The following is a 25,868-nucleotide window of genomic DNA, read 5'->3' on the forward strand; positions in this document are numbered from 1 at the left end:
TTTTGATAGGCAGTAAAGATTCATTTTGAAGTTATCATGCAAAATAAACCAAAGGAAAATGTTACTTAACTTTGATAATGATATTTCTGGAAGACAAGATTATCTATCTGATTACTAACTTGTTGATATCCGCAGGTGCCAGACTGGATCTGGGAACTTCCAACAACTCTCCCACGCAGGACATATCACTACCATTCTAAATAAACATAGCAAACATGGAAACGCCACTTCTTTCAGATCAGTAATTACCACTTAAACACAGATATTTCTCCTACCAGCCGAGGGATGAGAAAGCCGGCGAAACTCCTCATAGCGTGATATATCACGGAAGGAGGTACCACGTAAACTCACGAATGGAGTTCACTGGATCCTGTTTTTAAGCACCTCTCGGCTGGTAGGAGAAATTTCTGCTGATAGAGGTACCCACAACCCTGGTGTCCAAAGCAGTGGCGAAAAAAATATATGCCCTGAAGAAATTGCCTGAAAAATACTAAGGCAATGAAACATGTTGGCAAGTAGAAAGTGGCTCTATAAGGAGTAGCCACATTCACTTTTTTAATGTTGGCAAACAGCATACAAGAACAAGAATAAAGTTGTCTGTTCGTGCTGTATGCGTTTTTATGTTATATATGTGGTGTTACTTCACTATTTGTTTGTGTTGTCTGTATCGTTCCCACTGCACTCATCACTGTTAACACAGTTACTTTTGTTTGGACACTTTTCCTTTAAGCACGATAGCACCAATGATGATAATAGGGCCGTCCTGGTGAGTACCTACCAGGGGTCCCATTGGTGGTGCGCCCGTGAGGTGCTATCGCACTGGCTCACATTTTTTCATCACATGTTGGTGTGGGTTGTTGTACTGTTGTGTATAAGGAGACGGGCTTTTTAAGATGGGCTATTAACTGGTGTATCCCCAACCCTGTACATTAAGAAATGGGTGGTTGTTATAAAAGTTTGTGACATGAGATACCCAAGTCTTACAAAAAATCTATTGCCAATCAAACTTGAGCCTTGTGAAGGACAAGGTCAATATTGTGAGGTCTAAGATCGGACGAATACCACCATCTTTCTTGGGGACCAGGATGTAAGGAGTATAACACCACTGTCCAATTTCCAGTTCTAGAACTAACTCCACTACTCCTTTCCGAAGCAGGGCTGCACCTCCTGCATTGTCTTCTGTCTGAAGGGACAGAGGAAAAAGAGCTGGGGAAGCCTGCAGTAAGGGTAGGGCATACCTGCTTTCTGTTTGGAGGACCCATTGGTCTGATGTTGTGAACTTCCAAGCCTAACAGAAGGAACCCAATCTTCCCAAGCCCAGTACATGCTACTTAAAGGCGAAGCTATAGAGGTTTTTGATGTGACACAGAAGAGGACAAGGAGGATGAGGGTTCCTGGGTTTTTGCGACCCCTTCCCTCTGCTCCTACACCGTCAACGCAGCTGAGTTTATTATTCAGCTGATTGGGATGGCTGACGTTGGCAGAGGGTAAAACACCTATATAAACCACAAAACGGGGGCGTGGCAGACAACCGGCAGGAATGGTCGCTAGTTAGAGCGACTCCCAGCTGTCTCCGACGATCCGATACACCGATCCGTCCAGGGATCGAGATTCCCTCTCCTGCCTGAGGGAATCTCATATACAACCGATTGCGCCCGTTGTGGCTAAGTGGTGGCCCGACCGGGGCTTCTTGATGACCGATGTGCCGAGGGAGAGCTGAGCCCCCCTGGTCACGCAAGAAGACGGCCGTCCCGGAGCTCCGGCGGACCCCCTAGGCTCTGCATGCCGGGAGCGGCTGGACCCGATCAGCGGGGGCTTTCCGCACTGCTCTGTACCCCTCGCTGGCCCTACTGACAGCCTGTGGCGGCCCGACGGGCCCCTCGGGCGCCCTTTGGAGCGGCCTCCGGCCTGAGGAGAGGGCCGCAGTGCGAGTCACTTCCGGTCGGGGAGTGAGCTACGAGACTCCCCGGCCTTGAGGCCTGCCGCGAACGGACCCCTACACGCTCGGCTCTCCTGCTGCTAGGGCGGACTGCACACGGTCCCTGCCCAATCGCCTGGCTCCTTGGAAGAGAGCGGTAGATTCTTTCTGCACGACGTCGTCCCGACCCTGAGGCGGTCCCCTCATCTGGGCGCACGACCGGAGGCCTGGGGGAGGGTGAGGCCAATCAGCCGATACCCGGTGCGCTGCGACTGCCTGGAGCCCCGGGAGCAGACCCTGGGAGCCCTGTGTCCCCCGGTTCTTGTTGTTCCGGCGCCGGAACTACTCACCTAGACTGGCCCTGCCATTGCTGAGTTCATCGGATGCGGTGATTGGGACTCACGACCCTGGGAGTGCGCCGATCCACCGGTCTACACAACGCACCTGCTCCTCCACCTTGCTGGTCCTGAATTGGAGGCGGACCTCCACTTTGCCCACAGGTACCCGGCGCTGGCCTTCAACGGCGTGAGGGGACTCCCTTCTCTTTGAGTTCCGCCTGCAGCTTGCCGACGCGGGCCCCCAGTGGAACACAATAGCCGCGCCGTGGACCCGGTTCTTCTGGGAGTCGCCCCACGGGCTCCGCTGACATACCGGGGCCGACTCAGACGCAGTCGCGGATCCATCGCCAGGGAGGCGACCAGAGACTCTGTGCCCACGATTGGGGATCGCTGCGGGTGCTGGATTGATTGGTCCCGGGAACGCGCTATGGGGTGCTCCTGGCCCGCTCCGTCGCCGTGGTGGGGTGCCGACCTCCACCTCCATCATTGACTCTGTTGTGTCCTCCTGGACTCGAGGTCCCACTGCTCGGTGGGGATGGCGTCCGGCAAGGGGTCGCATGGCCCTACTCAGAGGCAGATCACTAGGAACTCCTTGGCTGCTAAGGTCGATAAGGACGCGGCCCCCTCGAGTGACCCGAAGCTCGCTTCCCCTACCCAGGGGTCAAAAACACTCACCCTCGAAGATGTAATGGAGGCTATCGCTGGGGTTCGCTCCTCTTTGGAAACCCGCATCGACTCAGTGAACATTGAGGTGACCCTCTTGCGCGCTGACCTGCGTAAAATGGACTCCAAGGTCCGAGATGTAGAGGTCAAGACGGCGGCTTTGATTGATGACACCTCCACTCTTCAACAGCAGGTCGCCCAGCTTCAAAAACAACAGAAACAGATGGGTGAGCAACTCGACGATTACGAAGGGAGGGCGAGACGAAACAACATTCGCATCTTGGGAGTTCCGGAACGAATGGAGGCGCCCTCGGCTGACCTATTTGTGGAATCCTTGGTCACGACTCACCTTCAGCCGAAAAACCTTTCAAACTACTTCTCTATCGAAAGAGCGCATAGGGTCCCGGGCGGCGCACCTAAGCCGGGTGCCCCCCTCATCCCATCATCGCGAGGGTCTTTAACTTTAGAGACCGAGATGCAATCCTACAGGCCGCCCGATCATGACCACCCCTTCTTCTGGACAATGCTCGCATCTCTATGTTTCCGGATTTCAAGGTTAGGGTGTAGGCAAGGAGACGCAGGTTTCTGGAGGTAAAAAAAGCACTGCGAGACAAGGGGGGTCAAATATTCCATGCTGTTTCCGGAGAAACTGTGTGTAGAACGCGATGGGAAGACCTGGTTCTTCTTCTCGCCGGAGGAAGTGTGGGAATGGCTGGAGGGCTGGAGTAGAGTTGGTGGCTCTCCACGCCGCCGTACAGTACCAGACGACCCCACGAGAGAAGACCCCCCGCCGGAGAGTCAGGACCTCCTCACGGGACCGAGGACGCGGAATGACATGTCTCCGCCACGAAGGCCTGGCTGAACAATATCTGACCCCTTGCTGTCTGGGGGTCTGGTGATTTGCTGGAAGACCCGGGGGGGGCGGGCCTCCTCTTTATGCACTGCACCGGTTCCTGAGATCTACTCTCCCGGCCGAGTCTGGGCCGCACCGGCTACCTCACAAGTAACTTTCTAATTTGTGATTGTGACGTAAATTGTATGACATGTCCCTATTAGTGTTTTACATCAGTACTGCCTTTCAGTCGGATGCACGGCGCTGCCGGCTCACTTGCTAACCCCAAAATGAGTGGGAGGGCGACAGGCACTCTGCCGAGTTGGGGTGTGGATAGTTCTGAATCCGCGGGCAGGGAAGCAGGGTGGGGGGGAAGGGGTGAGGGGTGGGGGGTGTTGGGTCAACTTTGTTGTTGTTGTTATGATGTTTATTTTTGTGTTCCGCATAGCTTCCGATGGCCACCAACCATTGTTAACTTCTCCCTTAGCTTCCAGCAGACTGGTCCTTTATCTTGCTTTCTCGCTCACCCGAGGTACTCTGCTGCAGGGTCCCGCCTCTGGGCAGCTGTTTGGCCCCTGGGGCCCAAATGTTTCACCTATCTTACAGCTTGGTATGAACCCGGACTTTGGCTGTCCCGTGGGGCTCCTGTTTAGGTGACCTATTATCTTGATTTCTCACCCTTACAACCATGACTCGTCAACTTTCTAGCTCCCTTACGGCCCTCACCTGGAACGTTAATGGACTGGGTCACAAAATAAAACGTAGTGTGGTCCTCCAGTTCCTTAGACGCCATTCCCCCGACATAGTCCTGTTGCAGGAGACCCACCTGATTGGCAACACCTGCCAGGCAATGCAGAGGGGAGGGTACAGGCTTTTGATACACGCAGGGTTCACAACTGGGTCCCGGGGCACCGGGATATTAGTTAGGAAATCTCTTGCACTCACCCATTCACGTTGTTGGGCGGACCCTTTAGGTCGCTTTGCAGTGGTGGAGGCCACCTGGGAGGGACACCCGCTAAATATCGTCTCAGTATATCTTCCACTGACCTTGGTACGCGACTCTCTTAAAGATCTGGGTGCTCAATTGGTGACCCCTACCCCCGGATACCCTAATCATGGGAGGGGACTTGAACGCCACCATGTGTGACGATCTGGATCGCAGACCCAAGAGAAGTTCACACCGTCAGACCTCTGAACTAGCTGACTTTGCCCGGGCCCTGGGACTGGCTGACATTTGGCGCTTTCACTTTCCTGACACGCCCTCCTTCACTCACTACTCCAACGCCCACAACAGCATGTCAAGAATTGATTATTTCTTTTGCCCCAACGCCGACAATGGCCACTTTATCCGCCCACGACACCTCCCACGAGGTATATCCGACCACTCCCCACTTATGGTGGACTTACCATATAACTGTCAGATAGTGAGGGGACCAATCATTATTAATCCCTGGCTCCTACAGATCCCCGACATTAGAGAAGCGTTGAGGAAATGCACGGAACATTACTTCGACGAGAACGTCGGCTCAGTAGACTCGGCGGTTACACTTTGGGAGGCCTACATAGCGGTGGTGAAGGGTGAAGCACTAGCCCTAAAGGCGAAGCATCTGCGCAAACAGGCTGAGCTCGTCTCGAAGGCCGAAACTGACCTCATTGACCTTGAGGTATCCCACAGTACTGCACCCACGGACTCCACCGCTGCGCGTCTCCGTACCCAACAGCTGATTTATAGAGCACTGGCCCAAGAACGGGCACAAGCACGACTGCTTCACACACGCCATCGAGTCTACGAACTCGGAGACTGTGCAGGTAAGATGCTCGCATGGTTGGAGCGACGCGACCAGGCGACGAGATGGGTACCTTCTATAGCCGACCCGGATGGGTCGGTGGTGGTTGACCCCCAAGACATTGCCGAGGTGTTCGCCACTCACTACGAAAAGTTATACACCGCCGGCAACATCTACTCCTCCGATGAATCCAGACAACTGCTGGAGGAGATGAGTCTCCCGGTCATTTCTGAATCTGATCGCCTCGCCTTGGACGCAGACCTATCCGTTGAGGAGCTCACCTCGGCGCTCTTCGCTGTAAACTCCGGAAAGGCCATGGGTCCGGATGGAGTACTGATCGAATTTCTGAAGGGGAATGCCCCCGACATCGTCCCCCATCTCCTGAATATGTTTGTGGAGAGCCTGGAAAGGGGAGTGCTTCCCCTCGACCAAAGGTTGGCTTCCATTGCTGTCATTCTAAAACCTACCAAACCTCCCACTGCCTGTAGCTCCTATCGGCCGATCTCCCTGATCAGCACGGGAGCCAAGGTTCTGGCTAAACTGCTGGCGTCTCGTCTTCTCTTGGTACGCCCTTCACTGATACACGATGACCAGTCCGGTTTCCTGCCGGGCCGGAACACAGCGCTGAACCTCCGTAGGGTCCATAACATGCTGAGCCGACAGCCCTCCCTCTCTCAAGACGCTGCTATATTGTCCCTGGATGCACCTATGGCATTCGACTCAATTGAATGGTCCTACCTGTTCGAGGTCCTTCGCCGCTTTGGACCCACCTTTATTGCTTGGGTACGCCTCCTCTACACGGACCTCTTTGGTCAGGTCTGAGTTAATAACTTCACGTCTAGGAAATTTCCTCTCCACCGGGGCACCAGGCAGTGTTGCCCTCTCTCTCCCCTGTTGTTCGCCCTTACCCTGGAGCCGCTGGCTCACTGGGTTCGTACCGATGCCTCAATCCGAGGTCTGCGCTGGAGTGACTAGACTGTGTATAAAATCTCCCTCTACGCTGACGACATCCTGATTTACGTATTGTCCCCGCAGTCCTCCATCAATAGCCTGTTCCACGTCCTCACTAACTTCGGTAAATACTCCGGCTATGCCATAAATTGGTCCAAGTCGGTGCTGTACATGCTACATGGCTCGCCGCCTCGCTTGCCTCGGGGCTTTTCCATTACGCTGGCCTCAGACGGTTTTACCTATCTAGGTATTTTCATTACTCCAGACTCTACGCAATTCTACGACCTCAACCTGCTGGGCCCACTGCGCAGATTGCGTAGCGACGTTGATTATTGGCGATCGCTTCCGCTCTCCCTCCTGGGTAAGGCGGCATTATTTAAAGTGCTTGCGCTTCCCCGCTTCTTATACGTCCTTCAGAACTGCCTTTTTCCGTACCTGATTCGTACTTCACGACGGTGGAGAGCGAGGTCCGGGGATTGCTTCGGGATGGCGGTGCCGCTAGGATAGCTCTCTGTAAGTTGTTTCAAGGTTGGTACGATGGGGGAATAGCCATCCCCAATCTCCGCCTCTACTACTGGGCCTCCCAACTTGTGGTGATCAATCATTGGCTACATGGTTCCCCGCTTAACCCGGCCTTTCTTCTGGATAGAGAGCGGACGGGAGGGCTACCTGGGAGCCCTGTATAGTAAACCCACCAAAACACGATACATTGGGCCTATGGCCCACACAGTGCAGATTTGGCACGCAGCCAACAAAAAGCTAGGGTGGGCTGACAAACTGACCAAGGCCTAGCCTCTCTGGTCCGCTCAACGACTGGGTTCCCTCTGCTTCTCCCAGGGCTTCGACAGATGGGATGCGATTGGGATCTCGGAGGTCGGAGACCTGGTTCACAAAAACAGGCTACTGACCTTTGCCGACCTACAAGATAAATACGACCTGGCACCCACTGAGTTCTTTAGATACCTTCAAATTACACATGCCCTGCGGGACGCATTTCCGGACTTCGCCTCTATACCCGCCACCTCCCCTCTGGAGGATAGGCTCCTGTCAGAACCTCTTCCTGAAAAGGTCATCTCCCCAACTTACCGTAAACTTTGCAACAATCTCCCTGATTCCTTCTTGCCGCTGAGGGCTAAGTGGGAGGCGGACCTGGGTCCCCTGGACGACGAGGACTGGAGATCGGCACTGATGTCTCAAAGAGAGTCAGCCATATGCCATAGGTTCCGGCTGATACAACTAAAAGTACTACACAGAGCGTACATATCGGTCCTCACATTGGCTAGGATAGGCCGGAGACCAGACGCCCTGTGCCTCCGTAGCTGCGGGCTCCCTGGAACCTTCTACCATGTCCTATGGGAGTGCCCTGTCATACAGCCTTTCTGGATGAACGCCCGGTCTAAGATGAGCCGATCCCTGGGCAAGCCCCTACCCCTGTCACCTAGAGAATGTATCCTTAACATCTGGGGCCCTAATAACCTCACTGCTCCGGAGCTACAATGGGCCTCGCTGGGGTTTCTGCTAGTTAAAAGGTCCATAGCAATGAGTTGGGGCTCCCCGGAAAGACCACTGGTGGTGGGCTGGGTGGCCGCAGTGGACCAATGTATGATAGCAGAGAAGACCGTGTATAAAACGAGGGGCTGCCCCAAGGTGTGGGACAGGAAGTGGGGACACTGGAACACTTACCGGGGTGAACTGTGCGACTCTCCAACGGCGGAACTGGCTATGTCCAGAGGAGGTTCCTGAGACGCTGTGTATGGGCTGAGGGGTCTGTGACTTGTCCCTACCAGGACTGTTTAATGTCTGTCTCCTATGCAGGGGTTCTTTCTTTTAGAGTGTTATATCTCGAAGGACCAGGTACGAATCGCTATGACCGATTAGTGCTAGACCAGTCAGATGGCTTATTGATCTCCCTGACGAGCTCTGCGGATTTATATTGTTTCGTTTGGTATTGTTTCTGTTCCAACAAAACAAGTGGTTTGATTGCTTTCTTGGTGTCCATCGTGATCACCGACATCTACCCTGCACTGTGTTATGAAAGAGTGTCGCCGTCCGCCCTCAGGGTTGTGGACCGAAAGGCTGTGTATTTCATTCTCACTTACCCTATGCTCTTCGTTTTTGCTCACCTGATCACGGATGTGACTGTATTATGTGTTTTTACATGCAACTGCCACAATAAAAATATTTTTTTGTTAAAAAGAAACCACAAAACTTTCAAAACCATTTATATCTCTGGTAGGTAACTTCAAACCCAAAGACTGATCTGTTGCCCTGCCTACCTAAAATCTCTCTAAGGCACGTCAACCTGATCTTCAAAGGGACGCATCCTGCTGAAATCACATATGTACGTGTAGACCACACATTAACCAGAGAATCTGGTTGACAGGGCTCATACATTGGTCAGTAATGTCACTGAAGAAAACAACAAATGAGGAGTGTTAAATTTTATGAAAGATAATCTGTTCAAAAATTCACAGATGATTATGTATTTCTCAAGTAATAGATCAAAAAGTAATGATGCGGTCATTCGGGAGTCTTGCTAGTTTCTTCGACTTCGCTTGTATTAAAAAAATGCAAACTTGAAAGAAGCAGTCTTCAACACATGCAAAATTGACAGGAGCAGTCCATTTAGCCCAGCCAACAAGTTTCGTCCCTTTGGGACTTCATCAGGGTTGATCCATATCTCAATGTTGTATTTCACCTGCTGTTGTGTCCCGTTATTGTTCCATAAATTCTCATGGATACAGTCTCGTACCACTAGACTATGTCTCTTGTTACTATCATGTCTTCTTCACTTCTGCTCCCTGGTACAAATGTCCATCTAATCCGCGCCTGAGGCTGAATGGTCTGTTCCTGTCAATTTTACATGTGATGAAGATTGCTTTTGTCAAGTTCACATTTGTTGAATAAAAGTGGGTTCATAGAAACTCACAAGACTCCAGGATGACTGCATTATGACTTTTTGATCTATTACTTGAGAAATCGATCATCATCTGTAAATTTTAGGAATAGATTATCTTTCATAAAATGTAAAGTTCCTTTTCATTTGTTGTTTTGAACTTGTGTTGAGGTGGCTTCTTGGCAGTGGGGCCACAAAAGTAGAATGTTAGAGGAAATTGAATTTGAATTAATCACACACCAGTGCGCCTTTTTGAGCCCACATTGCCAGAGTGCTGTTTTTTAATGTCACTGATGAGTCCCTGGCCACAAAGGCAACCGTATCTAGACATTCTCAAATTATGTGTTGGGTGGTGCTGCAGGGAACATGCAAGGATTCTGTTTAGTAAAGAGCAAACTCTATACAACTACGCTCTCCGTAGATGAATGGGCTGACAAAAAGGCTGGTTAGCCGTGTGCTGACCTGTATCCGCTTGCTATCAGGCAGTCTTACCCAGGGTTGATGGAGGGTTCTACAAGGGAGTCTTTACTTGTTTCAGAATGCCTTACTAAAGGGCAACATAGATTCGAACAATGATATGGACAGCTGCAGGACTTCAGTCGGGATGTTCTGTGTCCCACAGTATGAAGGGGCAAGTTGCAGCACCTCAGCTGCCTTCTTGAGGCCAGAGTGAAAAGAAGCCACCTCCAGGGAGGCCAGCCATGAGGGACACTCTAATTCATGGGACCTGTTGAGTCCACTTGCATTCTGCAAAACAAAGAAGTCTGCTATGTTGGAAGAGACGGATGGCAGAATGTTGCATGCTTCAATGCTCCTGTTTGTATTGTGCTATACCATCTCCAGCGTATGAAGAGGATTCGAATCAACACTGAAAATATTGGCCATCATCTGCCAAAAGCATTGGAGTGAGGTGGTGTCTTGCTGTTCTTACCTGTAGCTTTCTTCCTCCACTATCCTCTGGGCCTTCCCCTGGACCTCATCATGGTAGCTTTTGACTTTATAATAGGCTGCTCTGTAGGAGGCACTGGTGTTTGTACATGATCATCTGGAGAGTTTGAGCACCAGATGCGATCCTGTGATAACAGGAGTATGTATGGTGCCAAGGGAGGAACCACCAGTGAGAACCAAAACAGAGCCCAGAAAGGGCCCATGGTACCCTAACAGGCACCGATGCATGTCGGAAGGAACATCGTTATCACAACATTGAGAAAGAGGGCTGGATAAGCCCCAGAAGTGAAAACTACAGATGAGGTTTTTTGGCAGAAAAGTGATTGGTGAAGCCTCTGGCGCCGGTGCCACAGTGAGAATTTCCTTGGATGGGTTAATATCTCCCAGTCCAGTTCCAAAGGTGACTACGCAGGGAGAATAGTGTGCCGAGGGGACTTACCTACTGACTTCAAGCAAAATCAAGGTGATTATTCTTAATACTTCCGCTTCTTAAAGGGCATCCTTTTTTCTTCCTCAGAAGACCATGACAAAGTAAAGGAGCATGTTTTCGGTGGGACACCTGAATCATGACTGGCATCAAGCCCCAAACTCGCCACGGACCATAATTATCGTTTTGGGGTGCATGAGGATGTACTTCTCGCACTACCTTGAGTAGTGCCTCAACACCAGGCACCACATACAGACTTTATGGGGTCCGAGATGGAAACTGCTCATTAAGTCAAGTAGCATATTCTACAGACTGTACTTAAACAGAAAGATAAAGGCAATTGCAATAAAAAAGAAAGCCCCCTTCAACAACGCTTGGCAAACTAAAGCATTATTGGACAGATAACCCATAGTTGAGCAAGGTAAAATACTGAATAGTACAATGACCGCTTAATTAAATCATATTTCATTATTTACCCGTTAATGAAGTTGCACATTACCTTCTTCATCATAGTTGGACATATCATCTGCAATTATATTTCCGAAGTCTAAAAGAAGATTCCACGTGTCTTTAGGAATTGACCTTTTATGATGCTCCTAAATGACAAACACACAGTAAATATTTCAGAACAAGGCATCCGATTCCCACAGTTATTCATCATTTCAAACCGGAGTTGCATCATAACATTTCAGCTGCCATTTGGACCAAGCCCATGTGCAAAGGTACCGCAAAGCAGCAGTACCATTGTCAGTAACCAAATCAACTAAGGACAGAGCTTACTTTCAACTCCAGGAAGAAAAATAAATTACACCTATATGAAATTTGGTTTGTGAAACATGCATTTGATACATAAAACAACATTTTCCATTTTTTATAAACCTTTGGAACAATTCCATACGACTGCAGAGCGACTGTGCAGTTGTTTAATAGGCGAAATAATTTATAGAGTGCAGCTCGATCCCTAATCGTATTTCTATAGTGCAAACCTAGCCAAAAGGCAGCAGAACGCTGTACATGGTCAAAGAAAAGCATAAAGTAAACGACTAATAGAAATAATAGCAAGTTGGGTTGTGGATGGTGAATGCATTGTGATGTAGTGCTCTTTAAAGAGAGGACTCTTCAACTCTTTCCTAAATTCGACCAGCATTTGGGCAGTTGTGCTGTTTCTGACACTGGGTGCATAGATGGAAAAGCCCTGTGTTTCTGTTTTTTACACTTCTTAGCCTGCAGTCTGATAGTGTCCCAACTACAGGTGTGCTCAGAAATGCTAGAGATGGTGAGCTTGCCTGAAAAATAAATGTGGGAACTATTCAAGATGGCTTTGTAAATAAAGAATCTGGCTTTGAATATAGTGTGCACTGGCAATGGGAGCCAATTGAGTTTCAAAAGGTTGGGAGTGATGTGATCATATTTCTTCATGGCCCGGATAAAACGTACTGCCATACGTAGGCTGACCCTAAGACCTGCCAGTGTGGAGTCTTGGAGGTTGTGGTGTAGGGGAATCCAACCTTCCAGATACAGGAGAATGAGGGCTTGAACAGTGGTCGGAATTCAATTTCTGGAAGAAATAGTTTGGTTTTCTTTAGAAAATAGAGCTTTTATCTGGTGTGTTTGTTTTTTGTGTTTCTTGAGGGTGAGGTTGGTGTCCAGGGTGAATCCAAGTGACTAGGCATTCAGTGAAAGATCGAGTGCAAAGCTGACAAGATTCGGGTCATTGAGACTGGTATGTACTGTGTCATATTTGTTTTTCTTGGCTAATTACAGTAATTTTTCTTAGTCAGGATGAAGAAGCAGGTAGGCGCTGGACATCCAGGCCTGGATGATATTCATGCAGTGTTGGATGCCTGAAGCAGAGGTGCCTTAAAAGTAGAGTTGTGTGTCATCAGCATACAGCTGAATTTTGCCTTTATCTGTGAGTAGAGCACAAAGCGGCTCTACGTAAAAGTTGAAGAGGACAGGATACAGTATGGAACCCTGGGGGACTTAGCAAGTGATAGGGATCTTTTGTGCCCTGAACGTGCCCATGTGAACAAACTGGAGTAACCTGGAAAGGTAGGAGGCAGACCAGTGAAGGACACAGCCAGTGAATTCCATTCAAGACTGGGTGCGTAGGAGGGAGGAATGACAGACTGTGTCAAAGGCAGCAGAGAGCTCCAGTAATAACAGGAGGCAGGGGCCATCTTCATTTCTGGTAAAAAAGCACATCGGTCTCTTTGCTGCAGCATGATCAGAAGCCAGACTGGTAGTCGTGCAGGAGATAGTTTGCACTGATGTGTTCGTGGAGTTGAACACAGACTGCGTTTTCAGTGATGTTGCTAATGAATTGTAGGTGAGTAATGGGCTGGGAGGTGAAAAGGTCATCAGGGTATAGGTCACGACTCTTTAGGAGTGGCAGAATCTAACCTGTCTTGAGTGCATCAGAGAAATTGCCTTAGGTCAGGGAGACCCTGACAATACTAAGTAGGGGGTAACAGAGGGTCCCCTTAGAGAGCTTTGATGAAGAACAATGGTAAGACATCATCTTTATAAGTGACTTTGAAGGAGTTGAATAGGTCAGTGAGATCTGGGAGATATAGGACTTTGAAGGCTGACCACTGTAGGATGCAGAGGTAAGCATGGGAGAGCCTTCTTTAGGTTTTTTAGAAGAAGGACACCTAGGGAGACAGTTTTTGAAAAGAGAGATCAATACCTAGATCCCTCGCAGCAGGGATAGGAGGTAACGGAGAGGCAAGCTTTTCTGGCAAACAAGAAAGATTCCGAAGGGTGAGATAAAAAAGAAAAACAAATTTGTGATCTAGGATGAGTAAACCCTAAGTGAGTTGAAATGTATCAATGGAGTCCTGGCAGACATACAATGCTTGACATTAGTCTGGAGTAGGGTCAGGTCACAATCCAATCTCAGAATGAGTTGGGTATGGTCAAAGTAAAAAAAGCAAGTAAGGCCAAAGGAATGAGGTTAGCAAGTGGTGTCATATAAAGAGTGAACAAGGTTGTGCTGAGATTGATACATTGTGGGACATTGCTTGAGATCTTTCTAAAACTGTATTTAAACAGTGGCATATGTCCTGCTGGAGACTGTCAGAATGAATGCATAACAATCTAAGACACAGCATCCCATGTTCACGTCTATGAGGCAGAAGGAGAGAATCTTGTAGGAGACCATGTCGAAAGCCACAGAAAGATCAAGCAGAATTAAAACAGAGGCACTACCCGAGTCGAGGCATATGCGCAGGTAGTCTGAGACACCAACGAGAAGATATTCGGTTATATATCAGAGTCTGAAACTGGACTGATGGGGGGGTCATGAGAAGTCTTTCACCTGGGAAGATAGGAGAGACCTAACTTATGCTTAGATAAATTTAGGCCGATCAGGTGGGAGAGAAATTGCTTTATAGTTGGACAGGGTGTGGGGTCTGCTTTTGGTTTCTTGAGAAAAGGAAGTACTAGGGCCTGTCTCCACTCAGTGGGGACTCATCCAGTCAAAAGAGAAAGATTAACAAGTTGAGTAAAGACGGGGCAAGGATAGTAAATTTTTGGGGCAAGATCACCCAAGATCTAGAACGCATAGCAGGACGCGCAGACATAGGAGAATTACCCAGGTGTATGTTAGGCTTGGTCCCTAAACCTACAACCCAAACAGCTGACACTAGATTCATAGACCTGGGGCTGATCGTTGACAAGTTGGCAACAGCGAGGCACTGGAAACTGCCTGGCAAATAGCCTTCTCCCAGTGATTACCACGCTTATTCATCCTGACCAATGCCACAGTATACCATTCCACAGCAATCGTCATTGTATTTTTAGTGTCCATGCTGCTTTGCCCATCATTCGACACTTTCTGAAACCAAAGCACTCCTGCTTCTCTACGTTTAGAAAGCCTTGGTTTCCCTACCCTTGATATTTTTGTTTCAAGTCCTTTATCAACTGGGATGCAGATCCCTCATTATCTCCTTCGTCAAAGTGCTTTATACCCTGCCTCGCGGTCAAGTAAGGGTCAATGGTACCCGCTAACCGAAATTCCCGATTGGTCAGGGAACCAAACAGGGCTGCCCACTCTCCTCACTTCAGTTCACCCCTAGCAACAAGGATCAGATGGGATGCACAACTCTGGGGATGCTGTTGGCAAGGAGGCTTTGAGGATCGCATTGTACTATAGGGTGATGGCATCTTCTTCTTCATGAGTTGCCCACATACATCAGGACCTGCCTCCTCCAAATACTACGTCTGTATGGTGAAGCCTCAGGACTCAGTGTCCACTGGACCAAGTCGCTTCAAGTCCCTCTAAGGGTCAACAAAACGACGTTTGACTGGCAATCACTCATTCCGATCCGTCACCTTAGCGTCCAATACCTGGGGGGGGGAGGTGTTATACATTTAGCTGGAGCCTCCACCATATCCTTTTATTGATCCATGCTAAGCGGGACATGGCATGCCTCAACCGAAACCTTTTATTGATCCATACTAAGCAGGACATGGCCAGATAGAAAAGCCTACCCCTTAATGAATTTGGGTGAGTATCTCTTTAAAATGATGATCCTCACCCGACTCCTACATACCCTTCAAAACGTAACCCTCCTTATCCCAAGATCCTGGTTTGAAAGTCTTCTGGCACAGATACAAGCCTTTCTGTGGGAGAATAAAACCCCTAGGATAGGTTTCCAGTTCACTTATGAGGAAGGTATATGGTATGGCAGACCCATGCCTCTATTACTGGGCATCCCAGATTCATGTAGTTAACAACTGGCTGTTTAGGGGCGGGAATGACCCCAGCTTTTAGGCTTGAGGTGCCCATACACGGCAGTCAACACATCAAATGACTGCAAACTGGCAACCCTCTTCCTAAAACACTCCCAAAGCTCACTTGTGTGCCAGTCCTCTGAAGGCGGTCGACTTTTAGATGGATCCAGTGGGACCGCACACCCATGCAGGAAACCCCCCTATGGCACGGCACATGGCTCCTGAAAACAATTACATTAGAAGGGCTCAGCCGCTGGGACCTCATCTGCATCTCCAAACTGGGTGATGTCTTGGCAGGGCCACATATGAAATCCTTCCAAGAGTTACAGGCTGAATACACACTTCATAAATCCAGTTCTACAAATACTTCCAACTACGCCACACTCGTAAGCAGTGAGGAAAAACAAAGTAGGCAGCACAAAGTTCCAAGGTAATCAGCCCGTCAAGCTCCAACTGACTAAACTGGAACGGACAGCAATGTTCACTGCAGTCCATTCTAAATAAGAGATGAAATGCATCACTGAGATACCACATAGCAAGACATCAACATTTGAAGAGATGAGGCAGAACTTCAAACTTAACTCCAAGTTTACTCACTTGATACTATGAGCCAATGTATACCAACCATTGGAGCTGAAAGACATGTTAAACGTATACTGCAGGTTTTATTTTGGACGAGTTATTTGGCAAACTGAAACCACAATGTTTCTGTGCATGGACAATCCAGTTAACTTAGTCTGATGGGGCTTTTGGGTACTTCAACATCTTCATCGTTTTTGCCTGATTGTTGTCTACCGAGGCACAAACCCAGAGTTGTATAATACAGAAAGCAAAGTCTCTGAGACACTAGGACAAAAGGCTGAAACTCTAATGCACACAGGCATTCCGGGATTCAATGTAGAGCAAAGATAATGGTAAAACCACACTGAAAGGATGTGGTCCTTTTCAGTATAAAGAGATAATCATCTATTTATTTATGTGCACTCAAACTGATATGCCATCCAAAGAAAAGTAAGTAAGAAAGAATGTGTCAATTCAATTTGTAAAGTGCCAAAAATCCAGACTCCCAGGTCACAAACATTGTGCCTAATGCAACCCCCAAAGAAACTTTTGGTTGGAAGAAGTGTATTTATATTAGGGCTATGCTCGCTTCCAACACTAGACATGGACTCACTGAGCACTAGAGACATCCGGTAGAATGTTGCAGAAATAAGATCAAGATGTCTAAAAAGTCTACATTTTGATAACATGGATAAAGCACAGTACTTTAAAACGTTGTTGCAGGATTACTTAATTCAAAGTAACTGAGAAACAGCGTTCAAGAACGTCAATATTAAAGCAAGCACTAGCAAAGCTAAATTGGTCTGACTTTTAAGTGCAAACACTGGCACGCACAAAAGCTATTTGCATGCATTAGCACATCAAAGCCAAATGTATTGGTTATGCCAATGCTAGTTTCACCAAAAGTGTCCCAAGCTATGTGATATTTTGACATTTGGTTTCCGCTAGCAAAGAAGACTGAGACAAGCTGCTTTGTCACACTAGACCTAAATAGACATCTCCGCAAATATAAATCCATGCTCATCTAAACCTCACTGAGTTTACACCGCAGTGCTGATCATCTTTCTGGTATTTGGGCAGCCAAGGCATAACATTTTACACAGTGACAAAATGAACCTTTATTTCAAGTGTCTCTATCAATGTGAAATACTTAGAAGGGAGCACCACAAAATCAACGCTTATTTTTATGTATTCTTTTCTAATGATTTTACACTGCAATAAGCGATATAACGATGTACCTTTTTATCAAAATAAAAAACAAGCAGGGTAAAGCTGCAATATCCTTTGATTCTGGGCAAGTCACTTAAACAAATGACTTTCGTAGCCCCACTCCAGAAGTATTCATTGTTATGTTTAGCATGTGTTTACTTGCCTGAGTGAACACACATTCTGAATGTAGCTGAAACCATTTTTTTCAAAGTGCAAATGTTCCAGATGCGGCTTGCTCAGATGAAGTCAATGGCATTCTAAAGTACAATCGCATCTTTTCGCTGCACTTGAGCGATATGGATTCGGAAGCCGATTCTTGTCTTGGGTGCGTCCGCTTTACTCTAAAACCCTGGCTAGAATTTCAGTAAATGGAGCGCGTTCTGCGTCCTTTGCTTTGGGGAGGGGTACGAGACAGGGTTGCCCGCTCTCGCCTCTGCTTTTTGCCCTAGACTCGGAACCCCAGGCGATTTGGATAAGGGGGTACCCACTTATTAGGGTCCTTAGTTGGAGCCTGAGTGGTCTGACAAGATTTCCCTTTACGCCAACGATATTCTGCTGTACCTGGCCAAACCCCCCTTTTCACTTTGGCATGTCCTTCATATCTTTGCGTTATTCCAAAAATATTCCGGATACACCATTAACTGGGACAAATCCTTGATATAGGTGTTGAGTGGGGTACCTCCGGCTCTACCGGCGGATTGTGAGGTCCGCATAGTGACAGACGGCTTTCAATATTTAGGAATGTATATTACACCGCATTCCTCTGTCTTTTATGAGCGTACCTTACTGCCCCTTCTGCTTCGCCTCAGGGCAGAAATACGTCATTGGAAAACATTACCCCTTACATTGTTAGGTAGAGCAGCCATCTACAAAATGATGGTCCTCCTGGGTTTTTGTATGCCCTACAGAATGCGGCATATCCAGTTTCGCCGCAATATTTCCAATTAATTGACTCGGAAGTCAGGGCACTGCTCTGGGACCCGTATATTACACCGCATTCCTCTGTCTTTTATGAGCGTACCTTACTGCCCCTTCTGCTTCGCCTCAGGGCAGAAATACGTCATTGGAAAACATTACCCCTTACATTGTTAGGTAGAGCAGCCATCTACAAAATGATGGTCCTCCTGGGTTTTTGTATGCCCTACAGAATGCGGCATATCCAGTTTCGCCGCAATATTTCCAATTAATTGACTCGGAAGTCAGGGCACTGCTCTGGGACCCGAGTGCCCTCCTATTGCCCGCACAAAATTGACGAAGTGCTGGTACGAAGGTGGTATGGCCTTACCCAACATCAGGTCTTACTATTGGGCCTAGCAACTAGTTGTTTTAAACCGATGGGTCCATCGACCCATTTTGGACCCCACTTACAGAATGGACCGACACAATATGCTGCCTGACACTTCTCAGGGCATTCTACGGAGATTCACGATACACACCTAGGTCCACTCCTACGTCATCCACGGTAAATTTATGGCACAAAGCAATGCGGGCTCTGGGGTGGAAAGATAAAATAACACAAGTCACTCCTCTATTGGAAACAGGCCGCCTGGGTCTGCTTTCCACGCAATCTGGATTTGATAAAGGAGACTTGATCGGTCTCTCCACAGTCGGGGATATGTAGGCGAGGGGAAGGGTGATTCCTTTTTCTGATCTACAAAGGGACTACCAATTGCATGAACGAGAAACCTTCCGCTACCTCCAGGCCTGGAACGCTTTGTATAAAATTCTCCCTGAGGACTCGGATGTGCCGGTCTACTCGCCTCTGGAGGATAGATTGTTGGATGATTATCTCCGGGAGAAAGCCAGCTCATTGACTTACCGGTAAATCCTCCATTATACTCCAGACGCCCAGGAGAAATTGTGTGTTAAGTGGGCTGACGATGTGGGAGATCTGGACGATGATGACTGATGAGAGGCATTAACAACCCCACGCGAAGTAGCTTTCCGATCACGATTCAGACTCATACAGCCTAAATTGCTGCACCGGAAGTATTATACCAGGTCTGTACTGGTAAAGATGGGTGTGAAAGGTTCTCCTGCCTGCCCCCGTGGGGTTGGCTAGGATGGTACCTATATACACCAATGGTGACATTGCCCTGTCCTTCGGAAAAAAGTTGTCGCTGGTATGTCACATGTCTGTACTTCAACTGTAGCCGACTCCCCCAGGCTGTCTCCTTAATATCTTGGATGCCACTGACTTGTCATGGACCAAGAAGATCTGGGTTACCCTGGGCTGTATGTGGCGAAACGCAATATAGCTAGAACATGGAGGGGTGATGTACAGTTTAGCTATAAGGATTGGGAGTCAGACATCGACTGGTGCATGCAAGCTGAGAGGGGGGGTTATGAAAGTAGAGGTTGCCCACAAAAATGCACCAGAATATGGGGCCCTTAGAACGAAAGTAGAGGTCTGTTATGCACTCCTGTTCTCCTCCCTCCCTCCCTAGTGGTGGACAACAAAGATATTTAGCTGCTTTAAATATGGAGCGATGATGAGTCTCTTTTGTAACACTGCCTAGCGCCTATATATGTAATTGTATTGTGTAATGTGCTTTTTTGAAGTCTAGATTAATGTAAAGTATTGTTTTTTGTAGTTAGTTTCATATTTTATCTTTGAATGAAAAGATTTTATTTAAAAAAAAGTATTAAAAAAATTACAATCATTGAAACCAACATCAATTTTTTATTTTTTTTATTTTATATAGCGCAAATTCGACCTGAAGGTATCAGATTGCTTTACATGAGCACCAGTTGAGTTACAGACGGACACATTCATTTTGTTTGGCAGGGGGGCGATTAAGTGGTTTGCCCAGAATCACAGGATGTTGAGCGTCCCTGACAAGACTTTAATCCGGTTCCCCAGCTTCGAAGTCGACCCTTTAGCCGTTAGGCCACATTAGATAAGGCCTTAAGTACAGTGTGTGTTATAGAAAATCTTCAACTGCCGCTCCAGGGCATTGTTTTTAGACTGCCCTTGTGTTGTAATTTTTATGTGCGAAGGGTGTTCAATTAAAACTACCCAAATAATATTGCAACTGTGCAAAATCATCCCAATATAAGCTTCATTATGCAAAGTTTGTTATTGTACACATTTACTCAGTCATTATGCTAATTCTTTCACTCCTTGAAGTATAGCAACATTTTGCTTTCTGTGAAATATAATTCGGCTTTTTCACGAAAATATAAGTTTACCTGGTATTCCCTTTAAAGGGAACACTATTTAAGTACCTACAAAGAAAAAGAACTTGTAAAAAGTTAGAGGAGAAGGCGGCAGTGGGAGGCAGGGGTCGACTGACAGACTAAAAGAAGGTTCTTAGCTTAGAGGGGAATCTGGACAGAAAAGCAAATGAGAGCAAGAAAGAAAGAGGGCAGATAGGTGGAAAGAGTAGAAGGTGAAGCCCCGCAGAAAGAATGCACTACACAGGACACAAACAGCAGTAGAGAAGGGTGGATAGTTTTGATTATGAACTGGATAGAGAGCAGAGTAAATGAGGGTGGCGAGTGGAAGGAGGGAGCTGATGGGAAGTGGAGAAGAGGAGGGCTTGGGGGCTCCAGCACCTCGTCGTGCAGCTGGAATGTGTGTGCTGGCCATGTCTCCCAAGTCTATGGCTGACACTCTTCGCTTAGTGATGAGAGCCTTGTACAAGTATCTGCAGGGCAGACAAGTACAGCGCAGGCGGTGTTTATTTAATAAAGAGCTGGTGCAGTAACTGCAACTGCATTGTCAGTTTACTAATGTATTACAGTCCTGTTTCTTAAAGCTCATTGTTTGGGCTGTGAAAGGAGTTATGTGGGCCAGCTCTGCCCGACTCCCGAGGAGCACTGCACCGGCTCCTAATATGACTGCGGAACCTTCTGTTTATAAAAAGCTCAGAGGGGCAAGGGACTCTCCCCCCACAGTGCGGTTTTGATACAGAATGCAGAACGGCCTCCCTAAAAGCAGCAACTCTCTGACAATCATCTGGCATACACTGAAATGCGGCAACTGTGAATCGGGTGCCTCCCTATGTATAAAAAAAAAAGTTCCAAAGACTGGACATACAATAGCACAAGTGGAAGAGGACAAGTCTTGGGGGCGATTCATGGGAGTCAACAACTGAGAAAAAAGGTGGGGCAAGCAGGAACCATTATCCAATTTGAAGCCACGTTTTTAAAGGACACTGAGAAAAAACAATCAGAGGCTGGAGGCAGGCTGTAAGGTCCATCGAATAAATAGAGCATGTCAAGAGACAGCACACGTGCCGTCTAGGCTCAACCTAAAAACTTGGTGGTAGACACACTGAAAGCTAGATTGGCTTCTAAGGCCTCATGTTTATAATAAGGGCTTTACAACTACAACGCGAAACTGAAGCAAAGTGACCAGTTTTCCAATAACAATCAAGGCTCCCTCCTGACCTTTTTATGTACAACTGTAAAAGCCTGATTCTTGCTAAGCCTAAGGAATTACTGCAATGCAGTTAACCACGAAGCGTAGACAGCACAGAGAAATGCATGCAAAGTTATTCCAGGTAAAACAACAACGACACAAGAACTAGACACTCTGGAATCTTTCCTCTAGAAGAAATACTATCTGCAAAGGAGTGTCTAAACAAGCGCTAATGGCAAATTCCTTTCAATGCAGAGGCACCAACTGATTTTGTTTAATTAAGTAATTAGGCGAAGAAGAGAGTCATTTTCAGTGCGCTGTGTATATCTGTGTGCTTTTACCGGAGTTACTATATTAGATTGATTGTTTAGTAAGTTATTTAAAAGGAATGTCTTTAAACAAATTCTTAAATTGACTGGATTCCACAACATTCTTAAGGCTGAGTGGATACCAACAGAGAACACATTCAATGTGGAGCGTGTACTTGCCAGAACCCAACCCGAAATTAGACTTTGTGAAGGGGTCTGTGGTCTAAAATGGGCCTAGTTTACGGTTTACTGGTTAAGGGAAATTCAATGCAACTCCCTCATATTTCATGAGCACCACATATCCTGCAACAAACTGCAGCTTAATCTGTAAATTGCCTACAGAAAAGTGAACATGAGGATAATACAAAATTCCTTAGCTATCGTAATGGAAAGTTTCAATTCTATTAAGGACTCTGGGCGAGGATCATGCCTTCTTCGTCACTTTATTCTCAATAGCAGCCATTATTCAAAACGTGATCATCAACTACATTTCCCATGAACACTTGGGAAAGAAGTAGAAAATAACGTCCAATGGAGAAGCAGTCCCACAACATCCAATCGGTATGAATAATGTCCAAACATAGTCCCTCTTCAATGCCCCTTCTCCTTCTTTCGTTACGCGAAGTCAGCCGTTGGATCAGCTTGATGAGTCCTGTTTATTCGCGTCAGTCCCTACAATGACAAAGGAAAATTCACCACGTAGCATGGTAACCACTATCACCTGCGGAAGAACAGCAGGGTAAGCAGTCAGAGTGCAGGATATTCAGTCATATATATCAAGACAATCTCAAATCCAACAAGTTGTATTACTTACTCTTTACGGGGAGGGGGAAATCTTCATAGAAAATACACATGGTGGGATAATCCTCGCCTCCGAGTCCTTCACAGAATTGAAACTTTCCGTCACGATAGCTAGGACATTTTTTATTCTATGTCAGGAACGGAGGTGAGGATTATGCTTGTTTAAAGCTTGCTCACCATGAGGTGATCCATATCCAGCACCGACTTGAAGTCCTAAGACCATTCTCCTCTAAAAGGGCACCTAAGTCTGTTGCCTTAGAGGCCATTGCACCTCGTACCGAATGGGCCCCATAAATCCGAAGGTCAATCCCTCCTTCCTGTATTACCCACCTTACCCATCTAGTGATGGTCGGGGAGGAAACCGCCTTAAATAGCTTACACAGGGCAATGAGGAGCTGACGCTCCCCTGGGGGACGAAACTCTTCGGTAACTTCCTCATATGCCTTCAGGCATTGGAAAACACACAGCTTTGGAGATTACAGAAATTCCTGGTCAAGTTATAACTCTTGTATGACACTTCGTTCGTCTGTGGAGTGTGAACAAGACTGTTGGGAGAGAAGATCCTGCCTGTAATGTCTGGTGCCCTCATGTCAGAGATGCGACGGCAAGAGATGAGGCAGAGCAACATAGCTAGCTTGGCAGAAAGTTCCTTCCTTGAAAGGAAACAGTTAGGTTGCCAGGAGAGGACTAGGTTACAGGAGAGGAATAGGTTAAGCACCTGGTTCACATCCCAATGAGCTGAATAGCAGGGCTCTGGTAGAAGCGAGAGTCTGATTCCCCGCAACAAACGGCACACGAGGGAGTGCTCCCCAACCGCCACATCATTGAGCGGAACCTGGCCGGCTGAAATAGCCGACCGAAAGGTATTCACCGATCTGTAAACTAAACCACTAAAGGCCAAGTGTGCTAGAAAATTAAGAATGTGCACTACATCTGCATCCACAGGATTAAGACTCCGTTGTAAACACCAACGGGTCCACCTACTCAATGCAGACCTATATTTCTCGACTGTGCTGTCAGCTCAGGCCTTGCACATGAAGATTTCAGCCTTTTGCCAAAGACCCAGGACCTCCCATTATCCCCTGTACCCTCCACGCCATGAGACACAAAGAGCACTCCTGAATCAATGGGATTCAGGAGGAGAGTTGGAATCCGGGGGAGTGGGATTGGAGAATCCCAGGAAAGTTCTAGAAGAACTGGAAATCAAACTTCGAATGGGATTGATCAGAACCACTTCTGCTCCCTGTCTCCTGAACTGGGCGGAGATCCTTGTGATCATTGGGAGGGAATTTGTAACCCTTCTTCCGGCTCCTGCCCTGGAGAGAGGCATCCGTGGCCACTGCCTGTGGGTCCGGTCTTCACTGAAGAAATGGGGAAGCTGATGGTCTAGTCTTGAGGCAAACCGATCCACCGAGCAAGGCCCCCATCGGTTGCGCAGGAGCGCAAAGACTTCTGGGTCAAGCCTCCAAAGACTGCAGTCCCGGAAATTGAGGGACTGGAAATCGGCTACCTGGTTCTCCACTGTGACCGATATCTGGCGCTCTGGGCAATACTGCCAAAAGCTGGCAACAAGGTCCGAGAGCGCTTTGGAGAGAGTGCCACCTAAATGATTGATATAACAGACCACCAAGATTTTGTCCATATTGAAGAGGACACAGGCCTGGATGGAATCATTCGTCCAGCAAGAGACTGCAAAGGAGTCTGCCAGTAGTTCCAAACAGTTGATATGCAACCTCTGTTCTTTGGAGACCACAATTCTCCAGTGGAGAAGGTGCCGCATCTAGCACCCCTGCCTGCCCTGATGGCATCGGATTCTATGACCAGATCAGGGGCAGAGAACTGAAGATTGCTTGACCGTTCCAGGAGCCCATGTGGGCTAACCAACATTGGATCTCTTCTCGAGCTTCTTCTGATAGTAACACTCTTTGAGAGTAGGGAAAACCCCTGTGCAGATATGCGAACTTCAGATGTTGCATTGCCCGATAGTGAAAAGGACCTGTAAAAATGGCCTGAATTGAGAATTCCCAGGCCAGCTGTCTGAGGGAAACCTATTGTTTGGCGAGAGTACGTCTCAACTCATGCCGAATCGTCGACACTTATCTGGAGGGCAGACTTAGAGTGAATGAGGTTGAGTCTATGACGAAGCCCAGGAAAGAATCTCTGAGCCGGAGTCAAGACCGACTTTTTCTCGTTCACCACGAACCCCAGGCTCTGAAGGAGATCCACCGCCATTTGGAGGTGGCGGGACAGTTGGTGATGGCACTGACCCATCAAGAGAAGATCTTCCAGATACACTATCATATGTATTCTCCAGGCCCTCAGGTTCCTCCACCACCGCTTTGAGGACCTTGGTGAAGAACTATGGTGTTGAGGAGAGACCAAAATGCAGTGTTGTGTACTCAAACGTCTGTTGCCGCCACATGAACTGAGGGAACCGTCTGTGAGGTGGGAAAAGTGGAATGACTGGGTAGGCGTCCTTGAGGTCCAGACGTACCATCTAGTCCAGGGGTCGAAGGACATCCCGTAGGAGATGAATACCCTCAATTTTGAAGTAGCGGTAAACCAGCCACTTATTGAACTTGTGGAGGTTGATCACTGCCCGCTGACCTCCGTGGATCTTGTCACCCAGGAAGAGATTGCTGATGATCCCCTGGGGATGGGGGGTTGCAAGAGAAACTGCGCCTTTGGAGAGGAGAGAGGCGACCTCCTCGTCCACAAGGTCGGCCTCCCGACTTGGGAACTGAATGGGAGGGTTGACCGCTTGGGAGGGTTCACCGAAAAACTCTTATGTGAAACCCTTGTATCGTTTGAAGGACCCAAGTATCCCCTGAGATGGAAGCCCAGGTCTGGAAAAAATGTGCCTGTCGCCCCCATACCCTTAAACAGGAAGAAGTGAGAACACTCCACAGGATTGGAGGAGACTGAGGCTCCCCGGGATACTCTGCCTCTGCCACGTAGACCTCTCGTAGGGTAGAAGTTCTCAAATCGGGACTGATCTTGAAACTGGCCTTGCCGGAAGCCTTACCCTCTAGGAGGGTATTGATTGGGGCAGCCGGTCAAGCAGCCCCTACCTCGACCGGCCCCTTGGAAAACAGGAGAGGGGAACACTTTTTAATAGTAGCCCAG

General features: G+C 47.9%; 1 protein-coding gene across 9 annotated transcripts in view; it reads right to left on the reverse strand.

The window, feature by feature from the left end:
- The window catches only part of DCUN1D2 (defective in cullin neddylation 1 domain containing 2), a 199,846-nt gene that overhangs the window by 17,215 nt on the left and 156,763 nt on the right, over positions 1-25,868 (reverse strand). For 8 of the 9 annotated variants that reach the window (XM_078658055.1, XM_078658058.1, XM_078658057.1 and 5 more), the window contains one exon: positions 11,260-11,356. In XM_078658055.1, the coding sequence (XP_078514181.1) occupies positions 11,260-11,356 (97 nt within the window). Of the gene's footprint in view, positions 1-11,236; positions 11,357-25,868 lie in introns of all 9 variants that reach the window. The other variant, XM_078658056.1, reaches the window with a different exon arrangement.

Source organism: Lissotriton helveticus, chromosome 8 (assembly GCF_964261635.1).
Source record: "Lissotriton helveticus chromosome 8, aLisHel1.1, whole genome shotgun sequence".
Lineage (NCBI taxonomy): Eukaryota > Metazoa > Chordata > Amphibia > Caudata > Salamandridae > Lissotriton > Lissotriton helveticus.